Source organism: Diadema antillarum, unplaced genomic scaffold (assembly GCF_040938485.1).
Source record: "Diadema antillarum isolate AM-2024a unplaced genomic scaffold, OU_Dant_1.0 scf00000165, whole genome shotgun sequence".
In the NCBI taxonomy this organism is placed as follows: domain Eukaryota; kingdom Metazoa; phylum Echinodermata; class Echinoidea; order Diadematoida; family Diadematidae; genus Diadema; species Diadema antillarum.
In genome coordinates, this window is record NW_027271054.1 from 1256519 (window position 1) to 1268540 (window position 12022).

General features: G+C 36.4%; 1 protein-coding gene across 2 annotated transcripts in view; it reads right to left on the bottom strand.

Annotated features, from left to right (window-relative positions):
• LOC139722434 (phosphatidylinositol-binding clathrin assembly protein-like) overlaps nucleotides 1-12022 on the bottom strand; it is a 123341-nt gene that overhangs the window by 37969 nt on the left and 73350 nt on the right. Inside the window, exons 10-12 of one of the 2 annotated variants that reach the window (XM_071633728.1) lie at nucleotides 10178-10207; nucleotides 3435-3511; nucleotides 2834-2948 (exon numbers count right to left, since the gene is read on the bottom strand). In XM_071633728.1, the coding sequence (XP_071489829.1) occupies nucleotides 2834-2948; nucleotides 3435-3511; nucleotides 10178-10207 (222 nt within the window). The remainder of the gene's footprint in view (nucleotides 1-2833; nucleotides 2949-3434; nucleotides 3512-10177; nucleotides 10208-12022) is intronic. The other variant, XM_071633729.1, reaches the window with a different exon arrangement.

Here is a 12022-nt window from a genome sequence, read left to right on the forward strand (position 1 = left end):
TTGTTACGTCATAAACCCCCAGCTGCACGGTGCGCCTCGCCCTAGCAGACACTAGAGCATGCACTTTAGTGCGCGCATGCAAATCTCAAATACGCGCAGCCTGAACTCCCAAGTTCATTGACCCTACCTGCCAAAATATAAAAAATCCTTCATAAATTCCCCCCCAAATTGTCGGATCACTACCAAAATTTAATCATTTGTTGCTTGTATCATTCTAAACCTTTCCTGCAAGTTTCTTTCAAATCCATTAACTACTTTTTGAGTTATTTTGCACACGGACAAACTAACTAACGAACAAACGCACAAACCAACGGTAACGAAAACATAACCTCCTCCCTTGGCGGAGGTAACAAAGGGCTGAACTCCACATGCTCAGTAACTCCAAGAGGGGTAGCCAGTGGACAAAATCAAAGCATAACTGATATACAGACTTTGTTGGATGTTCTGTATATTTTCCTCATCATTACAAACATTTGTCTGCGGCATATAACAGGGTACATGCACAAGGGGTAAAAATGCTATTAGTGCAGGGAGGTGGTGGTGATAGGAGGACGCAGTTCCACATTTGGCTTCAGTTCCAATTTTCAGCTGGGATAAGGGAACACTAAAACATGCTCTCTAGGGTTGTAACTCATGCTGTCAGTTGAGGTGTTATCAAACGGGAGAAATCAATGGAGAGATTTAGACAACAAATCATAACAATACCACTAACACATTTACCAGTTATCTATGAAATTCTCACATTGCAGTAAAAGAAATAAAAATAGACATCAGCTGCATCAAAAGTGAAACACATCAGATATGATAAAACTTCTGATATTTGAAGAAATATCTGTCTCCTCTGGGAGTGTCATGAAAGCCTTTCTGGTACATAATTGCTCATAAGGAAGAAGTTACAGGTACTACAGTATACTTATTCTTCCTCAAATAATCATCAATCAGTTAATTCTATCTAGTATCTCACAGAGAAGATGTACCTAAAGAGCATCATACTTTCAATGACACTGCAGTGCCAGGCTGGTTTACTAGCATACATTTTAATCAATGAATATCCCAAAACCTAATTACAAATTACTCAGTAAACTTGCTGCTATTGAATTCATTTTCATACCAAGAATCCATTCCCTTGTTGGTATTACTACTTTACTTTTACTTGTTGCTATGTCAGGCAAGCCTAATTAGAGCTCTACAGTTGTCAGCAACAGCCCTTGTCACAAAAGTATGTATATGAGCGTTAACAACACTGGTCAGCTCTGTTTTTTCCACATGTTAAACTTATCAATTCATCCTCCCCATCTGACCCCCCCCCCCTACACACACACACACACACACACACACACACACACACACACACACATATACACAGATAACACAGTTCTCATTCATTATTAGTCTATCTATCCAATTTGTGATCTCTTACAGTGTTCCTGAATCTAAATGTGGGTCAGACTGCAAACGGCTGAATTTGATGATATTCTCTGTTCCTCTGTCCATGAACTGACCCTGTTCAATTGAGGACAGTCATTGGTCTAAACAGTCACTATCCATGAACTGACCTCAAGAAGTGGATTGCTATTCAAGTACGCTACGTGACTGGTCAAGAAAGAGTATGCATAGGACTATCCGTAATACTGACAAATATACTGCAGATTTCTTTGGAGGAATACAGCAGGGAATTACACATATATCTAATTTCATGAACTGACAGAATATTGAATGTGTTTTATGGAATTAATAATCACACCAAGTTTAAAGTCAATGTTTCTTTGCGCAGTTTTGTGTTTTCAAAGTAGATATATTGCTGTTTGCTTGTATTCTGTCGTAATTCTGTGAGCGGGCTGAGTCTATTTTGAAAAGGCATCATTGAAATATTGGTTATTATTATTATCATTGTTATTATTATGTTATCAAATAAAGATCATAAAAGAAGGATAATTACTGTCCAAGGTGTCAACAGATGAAGGCAACTTCATTGGATACATTTACAAAAAGATACTAGTTATTAGAGTATCACAGTGCAGATGACCATTTGGATACTTAACATATTAAGATCTGAGATACCCTTTGAATATGAATTATGCATGATAATTTGTTTATTTTTTTTTCTTACCTGTAACTTTCTATTCCTATTGTTTTAGAGGGGTGATTAATGTATATGCCAAATATTTTGCGAGGTTTTTATTTTCGCAAATATTGCAAGTAAGGTGCTGTTCACAAATTTAGAGACATGCCAAAAATATTGACTCTGATCCCGATATGAATGTGACGTGCATGCATACATTCCTCCATTCAGTATGCTGAACTCCATGACTGCAAATTTAACCACTCGCAAAATTGTCAGGAAGTCCCTACTTGACAAATATTTAAACTCGCTATTAAAGGTCCTGTTTACCTTTGGGAACAGTGATTTAAAAAATGTTCAAGATATCACATTTGATGCCTATGTGCAGGTCTGTTGTATCACAAAACAATCCACTGCATAAAATTTTCGCACTAAAGCCTAAAATATAAGGAGATATCAGTATTTTTCTCATTAAACCATAGCTGCAGACGGTTTAGTCTGGTGACATTTTTATTATAACTATTGCTCACATTTTGTCTATTTAACAACACTTAACATTTATAACACGGATTCAAATTTTTACAGTGGTTGTTTCTATCCCAAGCTCACATTTTGCGACTATTTTAAAGCACTAATGCTGGGTTTTTGTTTCATCTGCAAACGGTAAATTATGCCTTTAATATATGGTGTATAAAGTATGTTAAAAGGCGAAGAGCGGGAGGGGAGGAAAGGGGCTGGAACTACGAAAGCAAATGGAAATAATATTCATGCCTTGATCGCTGCTAGTCTTGCCTTCTCGTCCTCCAACGCCTTCTTCTTCTCGTCATTGTCCACGGCGGCCAGCGACGTCGAGAATGCGTTGACGGCTGTCTGGACTGTGTTTGCCCTGCAAGACAGAAGCAATTGTCCAATGGTGGCTTGAGAATGTGTCATCAAACATTAAAACTTTCTTCGTCTTCTTCTCTCCCTTCTTTTTTTTTTTTTACCGTTCTACTTGTATTGATGTGTATAAAAGATTCAAAGAAAAACTGTTCAAGCTGTTCACAGGCATTCAAAGAATGCTAAAAACAAACAAATAAGGCCAACTCTGAAATTTTCCAAGCTACATGTATGATACTAAAAACAACTGATTTTGTGTAGAATACATCTTATTTTGCTTCTTAGTTAGTGTTTAATCCAAATTCACATCACAAAATTAAAGGAGGTGTACAGAGAATGTAAATACATATCTTTGCATGAAGTCGCCGGCAATCATCCAAAGTAAGTCGCATTAATGAAAGGTTATAAAAAATAATGAGTTCACTAAATATCAAATGAAATTTGATATTTCAATATCAAAAAGCAAACTCAGCACGTTGATGAACAAACTTACTTATTCCAATTTGATTTCTTGCTGCTTTCGATGGATGCCAGGTGCTGCTCCAGAGCCTCCAACAGACTGCTTGGGGCCTGGAAATCAAGGAAAGACAACAAAATAAAAAACACAACATTTACTAATATTGCCCACGGCAACACAAAACCATAATGAAACTGCTAATTAATCATGAAAGCTGCTCTCCAGAGCATCAATAAAGGGTATTCACATAAAGAACCCTGCATATCAAGGTGATTGCAAGATCACATTTGTGCACTGCAGTTGTTGTTTTTTTCCTAGGTTTTGCTTCTTTCAACCTCAAGAGTTTCATACCAGTGTGAGAATATGGAATATACAGGGTTGTACATGTATTTCATCACTGCTGCACTTTGAAACTGGTCACTTTACTTCTCCAGTGATAAATTTACACCAATCTTATCCCTTTAAATTATGTGAATTACTTCACAGCGAACTCCTGCTACATGAAAACTGTTATATCATTCTGCCCTCTCAAGTCAACAATCTAACAATCTGTACACTGCACAGCAAATAATTTAATGCATGTTAGTATGCTCAATGTGCACACGCTATAAATAATAACAATAATAAGAAAAATCCAGATTTTTCACTCTGAAGCTTCAAAAGTATGTGATAGAAATAGTAAAGAACAGAATGAGCATGTGCATTATGTCTTTGTTCCGTGGCAACAGCATGTACAATGCTGAGCAAATTCTTATGCTTAAAGTATCCTAACATTTATGTAACTAGGCAACTCTACTCTCTTCAAACAAACATGCGGGATTAAAAGAATGTATTTGGAGTAATGGCATAGACATCACAATCCAATTGTTTTGTTCTTCCACCATCATCAATCAAATATCAACCACTTGAAATTGCTGAGAATTCCTCTCAAAACGCGTATGCAGAAGAATCTCTTCCACCTTTTCAAAATAAGCTGGCATCGTCCACACAGCCGTTTGATGTTGCCTTTTTAATAAAATGATAGATGGTCTGTGAATTTTATGCCTCACAACTGTTTTCTAAAGATGATATACAAATGTACATATTACTCTTGTATAACTTGAAAATTTGAAGACTCCATGAATAGGGTAAAATGTGATGGTACAAGCACGGCTGATGTAGTAAACACATGGTATTATTCAATTGAATAGTTTCATATGATTGATAGCCAAATTTGTCTGGAAAACATAAAGAACATAACGAGCACAGATTGTAATGATGGCATGCAACTGTAGAGAAAATTTGTTTGAAAGTACATCTGCCTGAAAAAGATGAATCAAAATTACATAACGGCAAACACATTAAATGAGGAGTACACCATCGCAATGATTACATTATTGATGATTCCTGATCTATTCACGCGTGAGCACTATCAGCCAACAGATTACTCCTATGTACAGTATGTCCTTGAAAAAATTACAATCAGATTTTGGCATTGCTAACTTCCAATATCATTAAACTGCCTGAATGCTATTTCAGGGTCTAAAAATATAACATCTTTACCTATATTTTGCAGAAAACCCTATTCAATTTGGTTAAGTGGTCACAGAAAAATTTGAATCGTTGTGAAGCATGTCGTGGATGTGATTCTTCCAAGTTTAGCACTTGGATGTTCTTGGAATTGCATATTAATGTGTGAACACAATGGACAGAACTTGGAGGGAAGGGATTCCTGACATGCTCTACAAAAATCCTCTTATCTCTTTGACCACTGAAGCAAATTGGATGGGTTTTTCCCACAAGACGTGGGTAATAAGCTATAGTTTCATACCCTGAAATTGTATTTGGATTGATTCACTATTTTTTAAGTTATAATTGCGGAGGGTCCCGTTGTAATTTTTTTGGGGGACATATGGTATCAAAATGTGTTTGCATATCTAAAGAACCAAAATTAATCAAACCAACAAATCTCATCAAAATATATTTGCCTACTTGTCTGCCATGGACCATTTGTTTTTCTTATCACATACTTGTACCCTTAATCACTGGCATCTGTATCCAACTGTAAGCTCCTTCAATCATTTAATTCATAACCTGTCTATAAAAATGAATTGATTTACTAGGTACTATTAAAGCTGAGTAAACAGGAAATGTATTTTGCTATTGCATAACTTGCTCATGTTGATGGAAGAATAAAAAGCTGAATGAAGGTCAGATCATGGAATGAGTACATATATGTAACTATTTTCTGTGTTAATCTGAAGCTTTAACCAACATGCTGTCAAAAAGCAAGCAAAGCTTGAAATGCTTTAAGCTCCTCAGCTGATAGCAAGTGTGTCAATACTCAATAGCCGTATGATTTATTTCTGTGAGTATAAATGAGAAAGGAATATCAGTTAATGTGATGAGCGATGCACAGGATTATGCAGATATTATGCAGTTAGCCATTAAACAAAGTAAAAAATATGTCATGGCATAATGTCCTTAATTTAGGCAAACACACCCATGACGCCATGTGACAAAAGCAATTCCATCTGCAAAACGAGCCTAAAGTGCATCTACAAATGTTAAAATGGGCCAGTTTACATTTTAAAAAATAAATTTGATGTGTTTTTTGGACAAAGGCTCCAAGGATGATTAATGGATGATGATATACCTTGCCTGAGGCTTGCAAAACCAAGTAGCAGGACTGCACATTTTATAATGTATTCAACTGGAACAGTAGAATAGTATGGCCTGTTTCTCGGCACTCAGGGATAACATTCTTGATATTCATAAATTCGAATGTAACTGTCACATGGCCTGCTATCGGTACTTTCAATTGCAGGTAATCATTCAGCAGAGGGTGGAAAGTGTGTACCAAAACATGTCAAAAAATCACTCATAATAGATGTCAAGATTTCACTATGCAATTGGGGGGGGGGGGGGGAAGGGACAAATGCCACCCCAGCCCTTCAAGCACCTAACTGGTTTGTATGTCTGTAAACATTCAAATGAACATTTGCAAGGAGGGTGTGCAGCGCTATTATGTCCATTGGTGGTACCAACGATTTTGAAAAAAACGATCATGTACATCCTTCGTCTACTCTCATGACTGTAGTCTAACTCTTTTTTTTTTTTTTGCTGGATGGATGAGGATGCATAAGAGGTGAATGATAGTAAGGACAGACATCTTCATGGATTTGCCCTCTAGTAGCCCCAAACCACCTACGCCTATCCCCTTTGAAAAAAAAACCCACGATCACCCTTGCATGTCTGTCTGTAAGCACAATGATATGGAGTGTAAAAATATCTTCCTCTGCCTAGTCCCTGTATCATCCCCACATCACCCTCCTCTGCCAAAATTCATTTTTCCATACATGCACATTTGATTTTTTTTCCAGGCCCATGTTTGGTTGCATAAAATGCCCCTCTTTCTTCCCCTGGCTACACATTTTTACGACAATTCTGCGCGGTGACATAGATGGCGGCAAAAGTGGATGAAGACATGGGAAGATGTATTAATGTAGCGCAGAGCTTAAGAGCACTTCCTTTTCAGAGGAAGCCTGGACATAGGTTAGGATTGAAAGGGTAATACATAACATCATTTGCTCCTGTTTCAAAGTAAGAACCAAAATGGAAAGGATTTGTCTGTTTCACAGAGGGTAATGTTGGCACTGCATTACCCGATTTCTTGGGCAGCATTAACTTGTGCTTCCTACTTTTAAGGCTTAAGGCTAACATCAAGAAATCATGGACGTTTATCTGCAAGTCTGGACATAATTTCTGCTGTTATTCTATCCTTTCTTACAGAATAGAGTCTATTGCCAGATACTACCAGTATACCGAATGGGGATAAGAATATATCTATGTAGAGCAGTGTAGGCCTATCTTTTCTTGCCATGCAAGTTTAGTGTTTTCTTGTTCAGGGCTACCAATATCTTACAAAATTGAATACATTGGCAGATACTGTCGGTACACTGAATGGGGATAGAAATATGCCTATCTTTTATTACCATGCAAGTTCACCGTTTCAGTGTTTTATTGTTCAGGGCTCCCAATATGGATACATCGACATCAGGGAGGTTCCAAAGAGCAACCAGGGGACACTTGTGTGCTACATGTATCCCAATAGGCAATATTGACTCCCAAATCAGAGAAGATTGAATGCTGTACTTTCTCCTGTCAGTATTTGGAGAGATATTGAAGTTTTCAGGGAACTTCCAATAGAACCAGAGAGACTCTGTTGCTCTGTTATATTTTCTTCTTTGCAGAGAAATTGGAACATTAGAATTAAAACACAAAAACACAAACAAACAAACAAACATCGGTACACAGTAGCTTCTAATCTGCACATTATTGCTGGAAGTTTAATAAGCTTGTCCTGATATGAACATTTTTTGAGCACGACAAAGGCCTTGCAAGTATTGGCTACAATATGATGCTGGCATATGAAATTTCAAATTCCTTTGTGTCACAGTGAATGGGAGATATCTTCAGAATCATAACATTTGAAGAAAATGTTTTTGTTTTTCATTGCCAAACCAGGACAGACTATCATATCTAGACTTTTTCAACATGATTCTCACACCAACCGTCACACAAAGATCATACTTCTTGACAAGTATGTACAATGTAAAAGAGATAGCAACGGCACCTGCATCTCTCTCAGCAAACAGTGATTAACTTTTGTTTTGTTGTTGTTTCTTTTTTTTTGCGGGGGGGGGGGGGGGGGGGCTAAATTTTGCTTTCAAAAAATTGGGAGTATATCACTTTCTTGCACTTTGTTTCTATCAAATGCCTTACAGACCAAGAGTATATGGGTTGAAAATCCTTTTAAACTATTCCAAGAAAAACTGAGAATCAATGCAAATATTAATCAGACAGTTTTAGCTTATCAATTGACGACTGAGGATGTGAGTAAAAGCGAGTGCAGACACAGCAGTTCTACATGTCAAAATCAATGAAATGTGTATGTTGCTTCATCTTCCAATAACTAAATTCTTCTAGAGCATGCTGATTAGATGCTTTTCTGGTGCACTGCTCTTGATATCTGTGATGACAGCATGTCAGTTATTTCGAAATTTCCAAAGATGCATGCTTTTTTACCCTTCCGCCTTCACTCTGACCCTACACACACAGTTCAGCAGACACAGACAAAGAACAAGAAGAAATCACAGACAGATGAGAAAGGAAATTGTTTTCGTTTTTTTCTCCCAAGACTTGTTTCCCAAAGCTTTTCAATAAATCATAACATTGTTCCAAACAAAATCGACTAAAACTGAAAATGATGCAAGGTCCATTATTGTTTAAAGCCACTACAGTACATTGGGAGCTGTGATTTAAAAAAAGATAATGAATTATCACATTTGATGCATATATATGTATAGATGGTTCAGATGAATCACATCACACCTTAACATACAACAATTTGACAATAAAGCCACAAATATATGGAGATATCACTCATTTTCTCAACAAGCCATCATGGTCACTGTTAATTCTAGAATCGGTTTTGAATAAAACTACTGTTCACATTTTGTATATTTAACCATACTTAACATTGATTATACTGACGAACATTTTCATGTTGGATATTTTCATCCCTAACTCACATTTTAGAACTATTCTGAAGCACTGAAGCTGTTTTGTTTTGTTTTGTTTTGTGTTGTTTTGTTTTGTTTTTCATTTGCAAATGTTAGCAAGGGGCTTTAAGATGTGGCATATAAATGTAATTGTTAATTATCAGGGAAAGGCAAGAACTGGATCTAAATCTAAATGAAAATGTTAATAAATATATGAGAACCCAAAATTAGCTGCCAGATCCCACTAGCTTGAATTATGGAGGGAATTCTAAGAACTACTGGGAATAGCATGGATGCTAAAAAAGAACAGTCTTGATGAGTTAGGGGACACAAATTAAAGTGTAGCACAGCACACACCCAGTTACTGAATGCTGAAATGTTTCCATTCCCTCAGATGACAAATTTATTCTCACAGGTAAATGTGTATCAAATTTTGTTACATCCATCACTGATAATGATAAAAGAATTCAACAATTCTCTTTTTCATGCAATACTGCGCAGATGAGTTTCCTTTTGTAGGCATCTCTATAAATCAATTTAAAATTTGCTGTAAAACTATTATAGTTTAATTAACACTTTTTAATGTTAAAACAGGTTTAGCACCTTCCTACTATGCTTCCAGAAAATACTGTGATATGAATTATTGATGCATCAAAGTGAAATTAAAGCCATGAGAGTATAATTGTTAGGGGGAAAATATGTGTGGTTACTGTGTATAGAAATATATGGCAGAAAGGTATACAACATCGCGAAAATGAAAGGAAAAGACTGTTGGCAACATGCTGGCAATTATGGAAATGGGAAGTACTTCCACAAATTTGGAAATCAAACAACTGTATCATTAAAAAAAGTATATCAATGAATGGAAAATGAACTTCCAAAAACCAATCCTGAACTTTCAAATTGTCACCAGAGCATGCAGAGTTTCTGTTCAAAAGTCCATCAGCTTATCTTTACATGTCCCAACCCATGTCCAAGGCTACCCCCATGATAACACATCAAACGTGTGTTTCAAAGCACAGCAACTCAAAACAACAAAAAAGAAGTAAAAAATGTAATATAATGGCAGGTGAATAAGAGATACTCATAAAAGCTGCCGTATGATGGATGTTAGTTTTCTCTTCAGGTCCTGAGGGTGGAGTGTTAGTTATTATCGTTGATGGGGATTTTTATTTTCTCTTGTCTAGAATTGGAGCTCACTCTGTGAGAGAAAGAAACTGGACATGCGTAACTCACTTTCTTGTATTCAGGGGGAACATCACCAAACTGCAAGTTGTCACATGCAAACAAGTCAAACGGTATTAAGACTCGTTAGAGTTAGTGGCACATTCCTATAACTGATGCACTGCGCCCTTTAACTGAACAAAAATCTCAAGTTTCTTGCAAGGTCTAGTGGGGAAAAAATTGAACAAGAATTACAGTGTGTTGTGCCCCACTAGGTAAAAATTCTAATCTGGACTGTGAATCCCAGCCATGGGGTTTCTTGCCAATTTCCTCACTGAATTTCCATTTCATGATGGTTCTTGTAATTCAAAATGTATTTAATCCAATACAAACAACACTTGTTAAGATATATAAAACCTGTTATGAAATATACCGTAAATGTATTCTTTATTTCTTTTCCTCTTTATTGCAATTGACATATTGGTTGGTCCTTTGTGAACAAAAACATGAATGTTAATCAGTCTGCCGCTTGAGAAATGCTCTCTAAAAATCTGCTTTGTTGACCTGGACTGTTTTTTTAATATCCTCTGATGTCTCTCGATTTAATTTGTCATTGCCTTGGAACAAGACTAGCTGCCCATCACCGACAGCATGCAATGTAATCTATACACTGCAAATACTTCACATCCTACTCCTCGCCTGCTTTATGAACCAACCACAAGAAGCCCGTTCCACGTCACTGTCAAAACATTGACATACAAACACATGCATACATAGGTTTAGCCGAACGGGAAGAATGCACTCTTGAAAAATCCCATCTGGTATAGCCAGATGAGACATGAGAGCATGAATTTCATCTCTACATTCCCATCTTCTTGTGTGGCTGAAAACTTCCTAGTTTGAATTTAAATTTTGTGTTTTGAAAATAACATTAAGCAGAACAGCTGGACTTGCATTTCAGTTCAGACTGTGCATATCTAGGGTGCTCAGAATTCAGGAATGATTCTTATTTCTAAATTTCTTCTGACGAAAAAATTCTACAAGTACATTGTACTTTAAATGAATTTTTGACTTGCTCTTGGTGTGGAACACTAGGGTCTAGTTGGTAGGGTGACGTGAGTTGATAACCACATACTGTACTGAATGTTATAATATGTCCCCTATATAAGTTATCAGTCTAGGCTACTACAACACACCCAGCTCTTACTGAGATCACAAGGTGTCTTGGGGCCTCATGATAATGGCTAAAATACCCTACAAAAAGCAAAAAACAAAAAACTCTGAGCGTACATGATCTGAAAAATTAGATCACCAAAACTCCAGATTGAGAAGATGTAAATCAAATACTTAAAAGATAGTATGTTCATATGCCATATCTTACATAAAATATATATGAGTATCTTTATACTATCATTATAATATCTTACAATGTATGTCACTTGCTAGCTACCTGCATACATTAATCATGATACAATACTGTTTTGTTGTACCAATACTTGTGCTTTAGGGCTTTATTGATAGCTGATATAGTTCATCTAATGTTCCATTGGACACAGGTCACATATATAGACAATTTGAAGAAATCTCAGTCTTGTTTCAAAACTGCCTTGTTTCTATGAAAAATGTCCATATTTCCATTACAGCATGATCCACATTCATAGTGATGCAAACTGTTCTCTCTATTACAGGGTTCGCTCTAGGAATAATGTCATATGCAGGTGGTATCCAAAAGTTGAATGATTAATCAATCTATGTTACCCATTCATTCATTTATTCATTTATTCATTTATTCATTCATTCATTCATCCATCCATCCATCCATCCATCCATCCATTCATTCATTCATTCACTCACTCATTCACTCACTCCCTCATTCATCGTTACCCATTCATTCATTCATTTACTCAATCATTCATT